The 19,481-nt window shown below is 44.4% G+C and overlaps 1 protein-coding gene across 4 annotated transcripts in view; it reads right to left on the bottom strand.

Annotated features, from left to right (window-relative positions):
• Positions 1-710: 710 nt before the first annotated feature.
• LOC141080475 (uncharacterized) overlaps positions 711-19,481 on the bottom strand; it is a 36,694-nt gene continuing 17,923 nt past the window's right edge. For 3 of the 4 annotated variants that reach the window (XM_073565718.1, XM_073565720.1, XM_073565721.1), the window contains 4 exons: positions 11,445-11,645; positions 11,208-11,348; positions 10,967-11,084; positions 711-10,440 (listed from right to left, as the gene is read on the bottom strand). In XM_073565718.1, the coding sequence (XP_073421819.1) occupies positions 11,446-11,645 (200 nt within the window). In that variant the 3' untranslated portion in view covers positions 711-10,440; positions 10,967-11,084; positions 11,208-11,348; position 11,445. The remainder of the gene's footprint in view (positions 10,441-10,966; positions 11,085-11,207; positions 11,349-11,444; positions 11,646-19,481) is intronic. The other variant, XM_073565719.1, reaches the window with a different exon arrangement.

Below are 19,481 nucleotides of genomic sequence, written 5' to 3'. Positions count from 1 at the left end.
GTTAATTTGGTGGGTGGAGCCAGCAGCCTCAAGGGAGCAGGAACCTCCTGCTTCCAGATCAGAGCCCAGCACATCTGCCCAGGCTGAGAGCCTTGCCAGACCCCAGGAGGGGAAAGGGTGCTGCCCCCAGACCTTTGGGCAGCGAAACGGGCACCAGGACTACGTAGGTACCCCATCGAAGGGACTTCAAGCATCTAGATTCCGGCATATGGATTACCTCCTCTTTCGGCCACCGTGGCTGCTGCGGGTATGGCCGTGGACATCCTTAGGGAGAGAGCAGGAAGTTGATATTGCACTTTGTTCATCTCTTTCATTAAAACTGTTTCCCTGCTGGACTGCAGCTGTGTCTGGGGTTGCATCTGTCCTGTCCATTTCTGAACAAAGTGCCAGGGTGTACACTGATGGTGGCTTAGTTGACTCAGCTGGGACTACCACCCCGGGCCACCTTGCTACATTTCCACAAAGTAAAATAATAGCATCTATACCCCTCCAGTCCTGGCGCCATTCCAGCAGGATCACTGAGGGGTTCCTCCAGGAACTGAGCAGTCAATGTATTTGATCCTAGCTATTAACTTTAACTAACCCCTTTGATGCCTCAACCTATAGTAACAGTGGCATCTAGGTTGTTAAATAAAGGTAGGGGGCTTTCTTAGTCAACCAACTCACACAATGGTCCCCACAGCTGCGATGGTAAATCATGCTTGGCAGAATCGTGTAAAAAAGACTAAAATTTTTATTTATATAGCACCATTGATTCCATGGTGCTGTACATGAGAAGGGGTTACATACAAATTACAGATATCACTTACAGGAAACAAACTAACAATGACAGACTGATACAGAGGGGAGAGGACCCTGCCCTTTCGGGCTTAAGGTACCGTCACACATAGCGACTTACCAGCGATCCTGACAACAATATCAACGTGTCAGGATCGCTGGTGAGTCGCTATGTGACCGCTGGTGAGCTGTCAAACAGACAGCTTCACCAGCGACGTTGAGCGCCCGGCATCCCTTAGAAACCCGATGTGTACCTTAGTTACCAGCTCCCTGCATCAGCGCGCTGGTAACTAAGGTATACAGAGGGTTTCTAGGCACCGAACGGTGCTTAGAAACCCTGCGTTTACCTTAGTTACCAGCTGATCGGTGGTCTCCCGCCTGTCACACGCAGCGATGCGTGAGGGCCAGCGGGAGACCAGCGATCTAAGAAATGTCCAGGGCTTTCCAAGAGCGATCAGCTATACCGGCAGGTTATAGCTAGGTCGGGTAAGGAAGATCTGTGAGATGGAGGAAAGATGATGAGTTCAGATTTGTCCACATTGAGCTTGAGGAAGTGAGAGGAGAAAGAGGATATGGCTGGTAGACACTCTGGGATTCTGGACAGTGTCGTCTGGGCCAGAGAGGTAGCTCTGAGTATCATCAGCATAAAGGTGGTACTGGAATCCGTGGGACTTTAGCAGTTTCCCCAGACCAAGTGTATAGATTGAGAAGAGTAGGGGTCCTAAAACAGAGCCTTGTGGGACTCCAACATAGAGAGGGTGGGATGAGAAGGTGGTGTGGGAGACGCTGAATGTGCGGTTAGAAAGGTATGAGGAGATCCAAGATAGGGCAAGGTCTTTGATGCCGAAGGAGGAGAGGATCTATAGTAGGAGGCAGTGGTCAACTGTGTCGAATGCAGAGGACAGGTCTTGAAGCAGGAGTATAGAGTATTGTCCATTTGATTTCGCTTTAAGTAGGGCGTTAGTAATTTTGGTCAGGGCTGTGTCAGTGGAGTGATGGGGTCGGAAACCAGATTGTAGATAGTCAAAGAGCAGATGATAGGTGGGAGGAAAGTTCAGCGTGGACGTGCTGCTCCAGGAGTTTGGAAGCGAATGGGAGCAACGATATTGGGCGATAGCAGGACATAGCGGTTGGGTCGAGGGTTGGCTGTTGTGAGTTCATTTTCCAGTCCACCAGTTGTGAGTTCTCCTTCCAGGCTTTCTCTGGTGGTAACTGGAGGTAGTGAGGCTGATTTAATCAGTAGAGATCTGCCACCTGATAATGGGGATGACGATTGGACCTCAGGAATCTCAGACTGGATTTAAGACAGCCGACGCCCTATTCTGGTGCTGGTGATTCCTTCTGCTTGTCAGGTCTTTGTCTTCAGCTCTGTTCCAGTCATTTCAAGCTAAGTTTTTCTGCTAATTTTCACACTTGATTTTGTTGGTCTATTCAGTTTTTTGTGTGGTCAGCCAGCCCCGGCTGGGGCTGTGCTGAATTTCCACTCTTATTTATCTGTATTTGTCAATTTGTTTTTTTTGTCCTTTATTAGATTGGCCTCTTTTTGCTCTGTCTCAGAATATTTCAGAGTGCTGATATAGTGGGAGAAGTCTAGTGACATCAGGGTTAATTTTGCTATCAGATGTGTTGGACATTATTTTTGTAGGGTTTTTGGCAGATTGCAGACAGTGTCTTTCCTTTCCTATTCTGTCTAGTTAGTTTGGGCCCCATCGTTTGCTCAGCCTATTTTCCTGCCTGTGTTTATGCTTTCATCTTGTCTCACCGTCAATACATGTGTGGGGGCTGTCTTTCCTTTGGGGTCTGCTCTGGGGCAGTTAGTTTTCCCCTTTTCTTGCTTTAGACTTTAGTCCTCCGGCTGTGACGAAGCGTCTAGGATCATCGTTGGCACGCTCCACGGCTGCTGCTAGTTGATTGGTTAAGATCAGGGATCTGCAATCTGCATAGTTACCAACCTCTCTGGTTTTCTGTGACTTAGCTTGTTTAATCTTTTTCTCCTCGGTGACCCATTCATAACAGTTGGCTTTTTAAAGATAGGCATGATTGTGGCATATTTGAAAGCAGAAGGAAAGGTACCGGACATTAGTGATAGGTTGAAGAGGTGGGTTAGGAATGGGATAAGTGTGGTGGTGAGGTTGGGGAGGAGGTGGGAGGGAATGGGGTCAAGTGCACAGGTAGTGAGGTGCGATTTGGAGAAGAGACAATTAAGCTCCCCTTCAGTGATGCTGGAGAGTGAGGTTATGGGGTTTGGGCATTGGTCTGGTATACAGAGGAGTTGTGGTGGTTGAACGATGAAGACTTGCCTTGTTTGGTCAATCTTATTTTCGAAGTGTGTGGCAAAGTCCTCGGCAGAGATGAGGGAGGTTGGAGGGGGCAGTGGTGGGCGGAGGAGGGAGTTAAAAGTTTTGAACAACTGTTTGGGATTGTAAGATAGGGAAGATACGAGGGTTGTGAAGTAGGCCTGTTTAGCAGAGGTGAGGGCAGATTTGAACGCAAGTGTTGCCCGTTTGAATGCGGTGAAGTAGTCTTGCGAATTTGTTTTCTTCCAGCGCCGCTCTGCAATCCTGGACACTTGCCGGAGCTTTTTAGTGGTGCTATTGTGCCAGGGTTGTCTGTTGATACGTCGCATTCTGCCATGAACGAGAGGGGCAACCGCGTCAATAGCTGATGCGAGAGTGGCGTAGAAAGCAGTGGCAGTGTCTGTTGTGGAGTGAGGCTATGGATGCCAGTGGTAGAATAGAGTCAGAGAGCGTGTGGGTGTCTAGGTGTGCAAAGTTTCTGCGGGTGTGCGCGTGTTGCTGGATATGGGTGACAGGTGAGGACAGGGATGAGAAAGTGAGTAGATGGTGGTCAGATAGAGGGAAAGGGGAGATGGTGAAGTTAGAAAGAGAGCAGAGGCGGGTGAAGACCAGGTCTAATGTATGTCTGTGTGGGTGGCTGAGGAGGACCACTGAGTAAGTCCAAAGGATGAAGTAAGGGACAGGAGTTTGGAGGCTGCTGACTGAAGGGTATCAGTAGGGATGTTGAAGTCACCCATGATGAAAGTGGGGATGTCAGTTGAAAGAAAATGAAGAAGTCAGGTAGAGAATTGGTCAATGAAGGCAGTGGTCGGGCCTGGAGGTCGGTATATGACGGCCACTTGGCGGTTGGAGGGAGAGTAGATGTGGAGAGAGTGGACTTCAAAAGAGGGAATGAAAAGGGAGGGAAGAGGTGGGATTGGGTTAAAGGTGCAGTTGGAAGAGAGGAAAAGACCCACTCCTAAAATAAAATGCTTCTTAAAAAAAATAACATGCATCCCTAGTCCCGCTCTTTGATGTGGGCTAGGGAACTGAGATGGCAGATGATGGCTGCGTTATTTAGCGATCATCTGCCTCTAATAACGGAGGGAAGCTCCGACTGTGGCTGTTATCCTGTTAAATGCCGCTTTCATTTTGCGATGGCAGCATTTACAGTGAGTGCCCCGGCTAGGGACCGCACTGTTGGAACTGTCCATAATCACCCCCGCAATGCGATTGTGGGGTGCCAAATGGTTGCCATGACAACCTGGGGTCTGCTGAACACCCCAGTGCTAGTCATGATAGTAGTACTCCTTTGAACACCAGCCTGTGGAGAGTAGGAGACTGTGATTTTTCCTATATACACAAGCAGGGCTTCCACCAGGAATTTTAGCACCTGATAATGGTAACATTTTCAAGTTCCTTTGAGACTCCACCCCAAATCTGCCTCCACCCCATGAATCTTCCACTGTACCACCGCCCACTCTTGGGAAAATTCAACTTCCGCACCTTGTCCTCACCAATCACACATTATCTATTCCCATTGAACACCATATCACATACAAAGCCATCAGCTTTTGTTTTGGCCAAAAGTTTTTTTTTTAAGCCTGCTACCACAACAAGGTAGACCCTTTTGGCAGGGCCCTACTCTACTCTAACCTATTAAACATTTCATAAAATATCCAATACTCTTTTTAGGTATAGTTTATTTCTTTTTCTTTTAGGGAATGTCACATGCATTTTTTTAAAACTAATTAAATCCAGATTGTGATAATTTTTCTATAATTTGAATTTCTGATTGCAGATTATTGTATTCTGTTTTCTGTACATTTATGGAAGCTGCTCTCTTGCCTGTTTGGAGTTATGGACATTGGGCATATGCATATATATATATCACAATACATTACAGGGGACTATTTATTTCCATGGGAGAGTTTTCTATACACATTCTCATTTAGTTACATGCAGATATCATTGTGCAGGAAGGGGAAAGAGGTGAGCTGTGACACTACCTAATGTGAATGATGGATTCTGTTATCTCTCATTGCAATCCTTTCTTGTTATGATAATGAGGGGACTACTGAAAAGGGATCTCTTCTGGATGTGTCGGTCTATTAGAAAATCAGTTTCTGTTAATTTATTATTTTATGATATAAGGGGTGACAAACTTCAAAGTAAATTCTTCCAAAACTTTAAACTAAGAAGCCTCGCCATTTTCTGGTTATTATTGACCAATGTGTTTGAGATGATGATAAGGCCCTTACTAATGCGGCCTTTCTTGAATTTCGGCACTAAATATGAAATATAGGAGATCAAAATATAGCTGTGTAGCATTTCTGCACTAAGTAAAGTGCCTTTTCATCATGTCACAAACACATTGGGTAACAATAACGATAGAGTGATCGATGCCTTTAACCCAAACCATTTGTAACACATTCCCACTATACATTTTGCTAACTAAATATTTTTTTCATAAGAGTCATTTAGTTAAAGCTATTGGCTAAATTATGTAAAGTGCAAAATTATAGTGACAGTAACAAAACAAACAAAACAAGCAAACAAAAAACAAGAACGAGGTGTTTCGTTCCACTTTGCAGCACAGTTATTTTGACAGCTTGAAAAAAAACCTGCATGCAACATTTTTCGGGCTGTCAAAATGAAGATCTCTGGACGGAATCGTCTCTATGTCAGTGTCTGGCTGGCGATTCCTCTTTTCACGCTAGCGCTAAACTAACGATCCAGCGCTGGCTTCTACTATAGAATCTAGTGATGGATCGCAGCACTGGTGTGAAACTGGCCTTTCCTGAGCCGAGTTGAGTTGCAAGAAATCTAGCCTTGTTGGTTTTCTTGCGACTGCCACAGAGATTTATTCACTTCAAAGGGATCCCTGCACCTCGGTAATACTAGCTGCGACCCGTGTTGCGCCACCGGTGTCGCCGTGTAGCCCCTGCCTAGCAGGATGTAGAGAGCTTTTCAGACAAATGCTTTACAGCAGCCACATAGGCCATACACACTGTAGACTGGAGGGACCCAACTGAATTGCATGGGAGAGTGATCTGTACAAAGGTCTGTAAGATAAGCTGTAACAATCATCTATTGTGAATAGTGGAGCCTGTGCTATGTATACACAATGCTGATATCTCTCATTCTAATCCTATCTGTAATAATATCAGATAAGTGCAGCAAACTGATTTGTCCAGACCAAGAAGTGGCATCAATTACTACATGTCCCAAAACCAGTGCGAAAGCTCCACGATTTTATGTTTTTTTTTTTATATATCGACACTGACCTGTAACATTAAAAACAACTTCAGCAAAAACACATTTTTTCCCTTTTTAGCCCCACACTAATTACGCCCCTACACAGCTCTATCGAAAGACAAAGTTATGGATCTTGAGAGGTGGCGATGAAAAAAAGACAATTACCTATTTTTGATAAGGGGTGCAAGTAGTATGAAGTAAAAGTAAAAATTTTGTTATCACTATAATTGTACTGACCCAGAGAATATTGGAAAATTTATGTGAAAAATCAGTAACTGTATTGCTGTTTTTTCCAACCCCATCAGAAAGTTAATAAATTAATCTGCTATATATGTGTACCCCAAAGCGGTGGCATCAAAAACTAGAACGTGTCCTGCAATAAACAAGGCCCATACAGCTAAATCAATGATTATGAAGAAATCACTAAAGAAAATACTCAACCACCCCCTGAAATGAATGGAGCAGCTGGTCAGACATGTGTGAGGGCACTTCATTCATTTCAATGGGAGTTCCAGTTATTTCCAGAACTCCAAGTCAAATGACTTGAGTGTCTGCACACGTCTGAGAAACCGCTCCATTGATTTCAGGGGCCGGTTAGAGTTACGGGGCCCCTGTTCTCAGGATCAGTGGTTCTACTTCCGGGACCCCCCACTGATCACAAGATTGGGGGCCCATAAATCTCATTGCACCCTGAAATGAGCGGAGCAGCTGATTAGGCATGTGTGCCGCAGCCCGATTGTATGAGCCGGCTCACACGGCACATTTTCAAGCAGAATTTTGGTGTAGACAGGTCCATTCTCAGCACGGCTGCTGCTAAAACCCACTATTCTGCAATCCTCATCGCTGTCTCCCATAGACAAGAATAGGAGTCATGAAGGAAGCGATCACTGTGGAAATTCTGCGGAATGTCGGAGTAGCTGTCTGTGCCAAACTTCTGCTTGAAGATCCGCCATGTGAACTGGCCCTAATAATTATGCTATATGTTGTGTATAGAGGATTAGTATTAGGTTAATAGAATATCCCCTTTAAGACAGGCAACTGTACCGTATTGCAGGCAGACAGGCAGCAGTCAGTAGGATTGACTTTAGTAGTACTTAGGAGTTTGCAGGCAGGTAGCAGACAGACAGTCTCTATCTTCCTACTGTACAAGCAGGGAGGGGGGCACAAGAAGAGTAGCGGGTCAGTGGGCCAACAGGTGGGCGGATGAGGGAATGGGAGGTCGGTCAAGCGAGTGGGCAGACATGAACTGCAAGGGCCAGGGGTTTTCTGCAGCTTAGTAACAAAGGACATCCCGTCATCATCTGACATCAACTGATATCAGACACGGCTGCCCCCCTCTCCTGCAGCCATACAATGTAAATAGCTGCGGGTGTGAGTGCCTGGGGCCGCGGTCACCTGCATTAAAAAAAAATCCGGCCTCCTCCTCCCCTTAATAGCTGGTCATCACACACCTTTTCCCAACACCCATGATAGCACTTTCATGAGTGTGAGGAAATCTTACTACCGGTAATGGTAAAAATGATCACAGACGTGCAATAATGTTAGTTAAAAAAAAAAAAAAATCCGGCCGCCTCCTCCTCCTCTTAATAGCCAGCCATCGCACACCATGTTATTTCTTCTTAGCCCAAGGCAGCACCGAAAGCTAAAGCTGTCATGAGCAAGAGGAAATCCAATTACCGGTTAGTGTAAAAAGTTCTGCACATGCATATGGTTAAAGTGAAGCGCAGACATTGGGGCGCTTATACTTACTGCCAGTGTATGATCAAATTGTCTAGCTTCTCCATCTTTGGGGTCCATCGGTATTGTGTCCATGGTCAACTACAATACAGCAGTGTTTCCAGTAATGTCCAATCTTCTGTTCATCAAGGTCTTCTGGAGGCTCAGGACAGCTCACTCTGGTGATTATGGAGCTGGTGTCTTCAGGGCCGGCTCCAGGTTTTTCAGGGCCCCGGGCAAAAGAGTCTGTGGGCCCCCCTTTAACACATACCACAATGCATCTGTGGTGCAGGCCAAAAAATGGACTTGTCTCCATGTGGATCACACGGACACACGCTCTATGGCAAAACACGTTCATGTGAAGGAGGCTATTGATTAGTAGTGTACGTATGAAAGATGATAAAGAAAGAACAGATAGACAGAGAGAGAGGAGAGAGGAAAGAGAGAAAGAAAGAACAGAAAGAAAGAAAGAAAGAAAGAAAGAAAGAAAGAAAAGAAAGAGTGGAAAGAAAACAGAGAAAGGACAGAAAGGAAGAACAGAGAGAAAGAAAGATTATAGAGAGAAAGAAAGATTATAGAGAGAAGAAAAGAGTGGACAGAAAAAAGAACAGAGTAAAAAAGAACAGAGCGGTAGAGCGAAAGAAAGAGGGGAAGGAAGAGAGAGAGAGAGAGAGAGAGAGAGAGAGAGAGAGCAAGAGGGGAAAGAATAAAAGAGGAAAGAAAGAAAGAACAGAGAGAGAGAATGAAAAAAAGAAGAGAGAGACAGAAAGAACAGAGAAAGAAAAAGAGGGGAAAGAAAGAACAGAGAAAGAACAGAGAGAAAGGAAGAACGGAGAGAGAGAAAGAAAGATTAGAGAAAGAAAGTGGACAGAAAAAAAAAAGAACAGAGGTAGAAAGAAAGAAGGGAAGGAACAGAGAGAAAGAAAGAGGGGAAAGAAAGAACAGAGAAAGAGGAAAGAAAGAACAGAGAAAGAGGAAAGAAAGAACAGAGAAGGGAAATAAAAAGAAAGAACAGAGAAAGAGGAAGAAAACAGAGCGAAAGAAAGAAAAAGAACAGAGAGAAAGAGTGGACAGAAAAAAGAACAGAGAGAAAAAGAAAGAGGAAAGAAAACAGAGGGAGAGAAAATAAAGAAGGGAAGAAACAGAGAAAGAAAGAAACAAAGAGGGGAAAGAACGAACAGAGAGAGAGAAAGCACAGAGAAAGAAAGAAAGAAAGAAAGAGGGGAAAGAAGAATAGAGAGAGAAAGGAAAAAAAGAGAGAGAAAGAACAGAGAGAGAGAGAGAAAGAAAGATTCTATAAAGATACTATAGCAGCCCGGCTCCCGTTGTAGTACTCACCTGAGCCTCCCGATGCAGGACATATCATGATCCGCTCACAAGGCAGGCATCCCCGATTCCAAGGCGATCACACTGTCGGAGGACAGGGTGATGGATCTGAAGCATTCCCTGAAGTGCCTCCATGGTTCCGTCACAATATCCTCCCAAAATTACCTCATTTCCGGTGAGCTTCCAGCACGTCACTTCCAGTAGAACGTCACGTGCGAGTTTTAAAGTGCTCCTTGGGGCTCCGCCGTGTACTCCTGTGTCCGTGGGAAAAGTAGCTGGGGCAGTCTCTCTCTCAAAATCGGGATGGTCCGGCTGGATCTGGGACAGTTGGGAGGTATGAATGCTCCCCACCATACACACAAGGCTCTGCACACCTCATACACACACGGTTCAGGTTTGTATGCCCTGTACACCTTGTATAAACACGGCTCCGCTCCATACACACGCGGCTTCACTCTGTACACCCCCGTTTCTGCTCCGTACACACAGGACTCCATTCAGTACACCTCGGACACACGAGGCTCCGCTCCGTACACCTCGTACACATGGGCTCCGCTCCGTACACCTCGGACACATGGGCTCCGCTCCGTACACACACAGCTCTGCTACATCCACACTGTAAACCCCTCCTGACCCCATACGTAAACTTTACCTCATCCAGCAAGATGACATCCAGCATGATGACAACCAGCACAGACAGCACAGCAGAGTCCTGCACTGAGGCTCCTGATCATGTGACCCCTGACTCCTCCCCTCCTGTGACCTCATCACAGGTCCTGTGTGCACAGAGAATCCCATTCCCTGCGATGTCATTGCTGGGATTTATCAGGGCTGCGGTGGTCGGTGCATGGGGGGGGCGTGGCGGCGACCATTGGGAGCTATGTACGGAATCCCAGACAGTGTGAGTGGGCCCCCAGTCTCGCCAGGGCCCCGGCACTTGGGTGTCTTGTCAAGGGTTTCCACGTTGACAAAAGAAAAACCCTTGAACATGGCCTGGGTCCTTTCCTGATAGAGGAAACTTTTTGGCATCTACTGCTTCTAATTTCTCCAGATGGTATGGTCGAGAACGGTGATGAGCTTTATTTGGCTGTAAAACACCAAAAAAATGAAATATAACATTAGGATTATGACCTTTTTATCAAAGTCAATATTTTCAATTGAACTAAAATAACCAAAATTTGAAATCTTCTGGAGAAGGATGAAATCCACATTAACTTGCATACAGCTAAAGTGAAATGATCTGAACCATCAAACCAGGACAGCAGCCCTAGATGATGTTGACTTTCCAATGCTAGTGTCAGCGGTAAGAAAAACTCAACAGAAAGTCAACATCAAAAAACTATAGAAATAACTATCAGCTTTCAATTAGTGTTCTCTAACCATCAGTGATTTCCCTATAGGCCGGGGTAACACTTGCGAGAAACTCGCATCTCAATACCCGGCAGTGGGACCAGAGCTCTCAGATGGTTAGAAATACATGCAGCCACACACTCCTGTCCCGAGTGCCGGCGGCAGTGCCGGGTATTGAGATGAGAGACTCGTGATAGTTTCTCGCAAGTGTGACCCCGGCCATACAGTGATGATGGTGCAATGTGATCAGGATATATACTTACTACAGGGATGTGTGGTGGAGGCACTTTCAGAGCTTCCGCAGTCAATACACTGAAAAAACACGTGCTCTCTGATGTTACCATGGACTCCTAAGCGTCTGACAGGATCTTTCTCAAGGAGCTAAAAATGATAAAGTAAAACCCATGAATGTAAACAGTAGAGGCAATAAAACTTTCTTGCAATACCACCATTTAAATGAATATTGTAGAAGCCATAGTACTAATAACTTGGAGTTATACTAACCTGCTTAATGATGTCATCAATGCCGGAGGATGCCTCATCAAGTGTCAGATGGTAAGTACACTCACTGGTAACCATATATTTTAAGATGATCCCAAAAGAATACCAGTCTACTCTGGCGTTATACTCCTTGCCAGGAAAAATCTGTCAATGAAGAGAGAACAAAAAAATCAAAACGTCAACATGCTCATGGTCTATAATTTTTGTGAAAACTACATGGGAAAGTACTATTGTTTGCACCTCAGGAGCCATGTAGCCTGGTGTTCCAGTGTATTCGGTGGCTGTTCGGTCTCCATGCATTTGTCAATTGCGAGACCGAAATCTGTGATCTTAAAGTGGCCCGTTTCAGCCACCAAGATGTTCTCGGGCTTGAGGTCTCTGTGAATGATGCCCTTGGAGTGGAGGTACTGGATTCCACAGACCAGTTCAGCAGCATAGAATCTGACAAAAAGACATGAATGAGTGTTCCCCAGAACCCCAAAGGCATGTAATACAACACCGAAGTGAACAGAACCAATCCTATACAGCTATATACAATTAGGATGAGGTTTGTAGGTATCATAAAAAGTACCTTGCACTGGGGATGTCAAGCCGCCCCTTCATCAGTAGAAAGGTGTCCCCGCAGCTTATATATTCCAGATCAAGTAGCACATAGCGCTGTAGCACAGAAAGACAGTTCCCTGAAAAATCCCCACAGGAAATAGGGATTTTTGTGTACTCACCGTAAAATCCTTTTCTCCGAGCCAATCATTGGAGGACACAGCACCCACCCTGTTTGGCCTATTGGCTCACACTAGCATCTTTAGGTTTTGACAGAGTTATGATTGTCATTCGTTTAATGCTCCTACTGCTTTTATCACCGAACTGGGGAATTCCCAGCCAGCGAGAGCGTGTATACTGCAGAGGAGGAGTTAACTTTTTTCTAAGCATACATCTAGATTGTTTTTCAGGGCTGAGACTATTGTACACATAATATTTACTATGTGGACTTGCTGCACACATTACATATGTATAACTGTGTGAAGTTATGTAGGACTTGTCACTGCTCCCAGGTTTACAGGTTATGCCAAAATAACCGTTGTTCCTTTTCAATGTTTTTAATATTGTGGTGTTTTTGTGTATCCTATGCAATAAAATTGATAATTTTTCTATGGTGATCCCTGCTTTTGGTGTGTGTCTTCTTGGCTTTTTTCTTTGATAGGAATCAGCCCCAGTCGTCGCAGGAAAGTGTGCGGGGAGGTATACTCCGCATGCTTGCCTGTTGTTGGTTCAGAGGAGAGCGGGCCGTAGAAAGGAACCGTCACCCCCTTCACGCCGTTAATTAAAAAAAATACAAATTTACAGAAAATTCAAAAATAAAATAAAAACGGTGGGGTCTGAAGCCAGACCCAAGTGCCTCCTGCAGACACGAAGCAAGAACTGGGGAATTCCCAGCCAGCGAGAGGGTGTATACTGAAGGGGAGGAGTTAACTTTTTTCTGTGTTACTTAGTGTCCTCCTAGTGGCAAGCAGCATAAAACCCACTGTCTGTGTCCCCCAATGAGGCGTAGGAGAAAATAACCCACAGGAAAATTGCCCACACAGGAAATAGCCCACATGCATAGCTCCCAAGCATCCTGGATTCCGCGGGACAGTCCCGTTTTTGCTCCGCCCACCCGCTGTCCCACACGGGACTCTATTTGTCCCGCACTGCAGGGAGATAAACAGCACGCCCCCCATGCACTGACTCCATTCTCGCCCTCCCCCACCGCAGCCCCATACAGCCTGCCTGCAGTGGTGTCGCTAGGTTGTGTTCTCTTCTGTGGCACAGGACCTGTGATGAGGTCACAGGAGGGGAGGAGTCAGGGGTCACATGATCAGGGGCCTCTGTGTCCGCAGAGCTCTGCTGTGCTGGTTGTCATGTTGCTGGATGAGGCAAAGTTTGTGTGTGGGGTCAGGAGGGGTTTACAGTGTGGATGTAGCGGAGCCGCGTGTGCACGAGGTGTACGGAGCGGAGCCGCATGTGCACAAGGTGTACGGAGCGGAGCCGCGTGTGCACAAGGTGTACGGCGCGGAACCGCGTATGTACGAGGTGTATGGAGCAAAGCCGCATGTGTACAAGGTTTACGGAGTGGAGATATGTGTGTACAAGGTGTACAGAGCAGATCCGCATGTGTATGAGGTTTACGGAGTGGAGCCATGTGTGTGCGCGAGGTTTAAGGAGCGGAGCCGTGTGTGTACAAGGCATACAAAGCTGAACCGTTTGTGTATGAGGTGTGCAGAGCCATGCATGTACACGGTGTATGATGGGGAGCATTCATACCTCCCAACCGTTCCGGATCCAGCAGGACAATCCCGATTTTGAGTCTGCCCCACTGCCCCGGCCGGGAGGTTACTTTTCCCGCGGACACAGGAGTACACGGCGGAGCCTCGAGGAGCACTTTGAAATTCGCACGTGACTTCCACCAGAAGTGACGTGCTGGAAGCTGACCGGAAATTAGGTAATTTCAGGAGGAGATTGTGATGGAACCATGGAGGCACTTCACGGAATGCTTCAGATCCATCACCGTGTCCTCCTCAGACAGCGGGATTGCCTTGAAATCAGGGATGTCGGCCATGTGAGCGGATCATGATATGTCGTGCACCGGGAGGCTCAGGTGGGCACTATAATGGGAGCCGGGCTGCTATAGTCTGTCTCTCTCTCTGTTGTTTTTTTCTGTCTGTTTCTTTCTTTCTCTGTTCTCTCTTTCCCCTCTTTTTTTCTTTGTTTTTCTCTCTCTGTTCTCTCTTTTCTTCAGTACCAGTCAATGTGCCAACAGTACCAGCCACTGTGCCAATAATGCGAGCCACTGTGCCCTCAGTACCAGTCAGTGTGATCAGCAGTGCTAAATGGGTGCGATTTGGGTCTGCACCTCAAGCCTTCGATGCCAGGTGGAAATTAACTTTATTCCCCCCGGCAGTATTCAGCACTCCATCACAAGGATGGGGTCAGTGCTGGGTCAATCACAGATGTGTATATAGAGCAGCAGCTGTAACCGCACCGCCAGCAGATCACCGTTAGAGCCAAGTGTCAGTCTGTGCCACTCTGTACAGATCGGCAACTGCACCCGCATGGGCGCCTCCCCCATGCCTGAAACCCAAACAATGCCAGGGGGAATAAAAAGTTCATTTCCTCCCAGCAGCAGGTTTTTCACCCCTTAGCAATGGAGCCAATATTGGCCTTAATAACTAGGCCAAATTTTGACCGGTGTCACTTTATGAGAAGCCTGGAACGCTTCAATGTATCTCACTGGTTCGGAGAGTGATATTTTCATAATTATACACAAATCCTATTGAAATTGACAATTTTTGCAATTTCTCAAACTTTACAATCTATGCCCTTAAATTATTTTGTGTGGTACAACTAACATTTCCCACATGTCTACTCAGTTTTGCAACACCAAAAAGTAAACCCAACAGTTTGTTACAAGATTTATGAGCATGGCGATACCCAACATTTAGTCAAAAATTTCTGTTTGGACAAACATCAAGGCTCGGAACGGAAGGAGCAATGTTTGAAGTTTGGAACACAAATTTGGCTGAAATTTGTAGAGCCTGTGGGGTTCAAGAGCAACAGAAATCCTCCATAAATGTCTTTTGTAAATTGTAGCCTCTAATGTATTTATCTAGGGAGGTAGTGTGATGCACAAATAAAATAGTAGTAATAGCGGCACAAGTATATGTGGGCTGAATCAGCTGCAAGTACCAAAAGACCTTTACCACAATGGCGTAAATATAATATGAATCAAATAGAATAAAAAAGTACTCGCGCTATGAAAGACACCAAAAACACTACTGATCAATTATGACAAATACCTGCAATGATTCAGAAGAAACCTTGTAAGGCCTGGACGATGAGGAAATTGTCTTCCAAAAGATTCAATGCAATAAACTAAAGGATAAAAACAGGTATTTAGGAGGTGAATAAAAATATATATATAAAAAACTGCTAAATATAGAAGTTAAAAATTAGCAGTGAATTTGTGCCCTTCTTATTGTGCAAATAGGCAAAAAGAGTTACAATACCAGTAGAGGCAGTGGTTAAGCACCCTATGAGCTGTGCAAAATAAGCAAAAATTTAACAATATACAGTATAATAAGAGCACTAACTAAACGCAGAGGGAGGAGCTGCGGCCGAGGAACGTATATAAATACTGGCGATAGCGTCAAGGAATAAGCAAAGTGTCCAGTGAGACCAGAAATATTCTGAAGCTGTGCCGTTGGAAATAAATAACACTGTACAGTATAAGGGCCGAGGGTGCTCAGAACAAAGGTCCAGTTACAGATTATCCGATGCTGTACCGTTCACAGATAATTATTATGGCCAAAAAACAGGTGCTGGGGGTGTTCAGAACAGTGTCAGGAACCTGCATTGTTCATAGCTTGGAGTATCCACCAGCAAGTTACGTTGTACTTAACTTATGTCTCGCTGAGGAGGCCGTCCAGGGCAGCGGTGAGTGAACGGTACAGCATCGGATAATCTGTAACTGGACATTTGTTCTGAGCACCCTCAGCACTTATACTGTACAGTGTTATTTATTTCCAACGGCACAGCTTCAGAATATTTCTGGTCTCACTGGACACTTTGCTTATTCCTTGACGCCATCGCCAGTATTTATATACGCTCCTCGGCCGCAGCTCCTCCCTCTGCGTTTAGTTAGTGCTCTTATTATACTGTATATTGTTAAATTTTTGCTTATTTTGCACAGCTCATAGGGTGCTTAACCACTGCCTCTACTGGTATTGTAACTCTTTTTGCCTATTTGCTCAATAAGAAGGGCACTAATTCACTGCTAATTTTTAACTTCTATATTTAGCAGTTTTTTATATATATATTTTTATTCACCTCCTAAATACCTGTTTTTATCCTTTAGTTTATTGCATTGAATCTTTTGGAAGACAATTTCCTCGTCGTCCAGGCCTTACAAGGTTTCTTCTGAATCATTGCAGGTATTTCTCATAATTGATCAGTAGTGTTTTTGGTGTCTGTTTCATAGCGCGAATACTCTTTTATTCTATTTGAGTAGTGTGATGCCACTTTTTTTTATGCTGTTGATGCAACATAAGTTAGAGAAAAAAAAAAAAAATTACAATTTGCATTTTTTCCCCACTGTCACCATCATTAATCTTTTTGGTACTAAGAAAGACCTCCAATTTTATTGCACCAGTTTCTGTAGTAATAGTCCGTGTACATGTGGTACCCTTGATGAAGAAATGGCGTAGTTACAATTCTACCTGGGATGCCAATTGTCTTGGGGTAGTTTGGTGTTTGTTTTTTTTTGATGTCCCTACCTTCATATATTAGAAAGGTGCATGTGTATCCTGATGTGCTCTTGCATATTATATACAATTTTACACCGCATTTGGCACACTTGGAGGGGATAAATTGGCGAATGACAGTTGGTGGCAGAACGGACCGCGACACCCATCGGACCAAAACCGGACTTGGACCGCCCCGGGTGAGTATAATATAAATCGTTTTTCTTCTCTTTCAGGTTACATCGGGGGCTTATCTACAGCGTTACAGAATGCTGCGATTGCAGATCTGTTGCCACGGTGGTACTCCTGTGAAGCCCATGAAGTCTTCATAATAGACAGTTATTTTAGCTATGCACTGTGACATTGCATTATATAGAACAAGCAATCAGAAACCTGCAATATAATCTCACATTAGGGACCCCCTCACTCCCAAAAAGAAAACAAAGGCCCACCACTGCCCTCAGTCACCCTCCCAACAGTGTCCGCGTTTTCTTTACTACGACAACATCATAGACCACTATACTAACCTGGAGAATCCTACTACAAGGTCATTTCTTCCACATACTACAAAGCAATCCCCCCAAAATCAATAGCACAATTATTTTGTGCAGTCCCCCCCATCCATCCCCTTTTCATGTCCTTCACCCTCCCAGAGTTCATTACGCTTGGAATTTTTAGTACATTGAATGGTGTCATACAAAACAATTAGGCTTGTAAAAAGAAAGCTCTCAAACAGCTCTGTCAATAAAACATTTATTGTTTTCCCCTCAAATCCTGCTGACGCCAAATCATAATAATAATGATGAACTTGGCACTCAAATGCGTGAAAAAATTGATTCCATTTTATTGGCATCCAATTCACATGTATTCTAAGCGTTTTCGGTCCTTCATAGGACCTTCATCAGAGAATTGTCAATATGATTTACTGTGTAAAGACAAATGTAAAAGAAAACAGAAAAAAAATTAAATATCACATGATGCACTAAAGAAAGTTAGGCAAAAAAAGAAAAAATACATAACAAGTTACGTCGAATAAGCATATATACAGTGCTGCATTTTAGAGACTGTTACACAAAGACGTGTAATGCACAATCCGCGAAGATATACGTGAAAATTGATGTTAAGAAAAAAACCAACCATACTATTATTGGTTAAAGTGAGGAAGTTGAAGTGAAGCTCCTCTGGAATAGAAAAGAAGTCAAAAAGCAATATGGTAGTGCCTGTATCATATGTGGTCTGAATATGTTGGTCCTCCTAGGAGGAAAAAGGGAACAGTAAGGTTAGGCAATATGATAGTGCAATATATATTTTCATTACATACGTGCACAATCCATTTTATACATGAGAGGTAAGGTGTAAAACTCCCTATTTTACCTGGATGCTGCTTTAGAAGCTATGTATTTTGGATAGCGCTATTGTAATGCGACATAAGTCGCTATGGGATGGCGCTGGAAAGGAGGGAGAAAATAAATATTGAGTATACCCAGGTTATATATTTAAAGTGCCGTATGTAGAGTCAGCCCCTTACTTTACCTGCGTTGGTGGCCCCTTGTGACTTGCGGTATGTACCGCTTTGAGGAGAGGACGCCATGGTCTGGCTATGTGTAAGAAGCACATATTGGAACGCGTCACAGCGGTCACCTGACCCCGCTGTCCGCGCCTGCGCTGAGTGTAAAGATCAGGGCACAAGTGGTGCGCATGTCACTGAGAGAGATCAAAGATGTAAACAGTGTTAATGGACCACATTCTAGTGGTCACACAATCAGGGTGTATGTGAGCCATGACAGTAAGAAAACAGCATTTGTATTGGTGCATAAGGGATTCCTGATACTGCGTTTCAGTTGAATATGTATATTATATAGACCTGTATCACTTTGATTCTTTTAGCATTAGTAATTACAAAGTCATACAAATAAAGGCATTCCCTATAATGTAGAGGTTGGTGAGGTGTATATCATACCAAGTAGACAGAGGTGCCCAGTGGGAAGAAGAGTAGGTCTAACGATTCTATTTAGAGAAAAAGAGAGAGAATATATAATAATCAATGAATATGTATAAATAACATTAAAACTAGAGGTAAATGCACATTACACAGGTACCCGGTGTTTCACAGAAAACTCTGAATATCATAGTCTCTATTCAGTCCTTTTGGCTCCAAAGTTTGAAGAGTAAAAATCCAATAGGCCTCCCATCCCTTGAGGGTCTTAGTCCTATCCTTACCCCTCCTGTTGGGTTCAATCTGATCCAAAACTTTGAATTAGAGTTGAGAAATATTATGTCCTTTATCCAGGAAGTGGTACGGTAAAGGGAGACGAGTCCTTTTACACCTTATGTTTGATTTGTGTTGGGATATTCTTTCCCTTACCATTTGGGTCGTTTCACCAACATAGGCCAGGCCACACGGGCATTTTATCAAATATATAACATATGTGGTCTCACATGTGTAAAATCCTTTGACCGGAATGGCTTTTCCAGTCTGTGGATGAAAGATTTGGTTCCCTGTTTGTATGTTATTACACTGTAAACATACTAGACATGGAAAAGTTCCCTGTTTCTGTGTCCAGAGAAATCTCAGTCTCGGTACTATTATGTTTGAACCTGCATCTGCTTTAACCAAAATGTCCTTTAAATTTTTTGGTCTGCGATAGCATGAAAGTAAGGGTTGTTGAAACTCCGGTATTTCAGGGTAACTTTTAGTATGCTCCAGTGTTTATTGATAGTGGCCTGTATTTTTCCGTAATAGGGATGAAATGTATTTACAAATGGTATACGTTTATTGGAATTTATACTCCTAGGATTCCTATTAGACCTAGATTCTGACAATAGTCCACTGGGGTACCCCCTTTCGGTGAATTTGTGTGTCACTTCCTCTAATCTTAATTTCTTTCTCTCAACATTAGTTGCAATCCTATTGATCCTACAGTACTGGGATCTGGGGATTGATTTCTTAATAGCCGGGGGATGAAAGCTGTTAAAGTGTAGAATGCTATTCCTATCCGTC

The sequence above is a fragment of the Dendrobates tinctorius genome, unplaced genomic scaffold (genome assembly GCF_039654945.1).
Source record: "Dendrobates tinctorius isolate UK_male_01 unplaced genomic scaffold, ASM3965494v1 ptg000016l, whole genome shotgun sequence".
Lineage (NCBI taxonomy): Eukaryota > Metazoa > Chordata > Amphibia > Anura > Dendrobatidae > Dendrobates > Dendrobates tinctorius.
The sequence above is the reverse complement of the archived record's forward strand: the minus strand, read 5'-3'. Positions and strand labels throughout refer to the sequence as shown.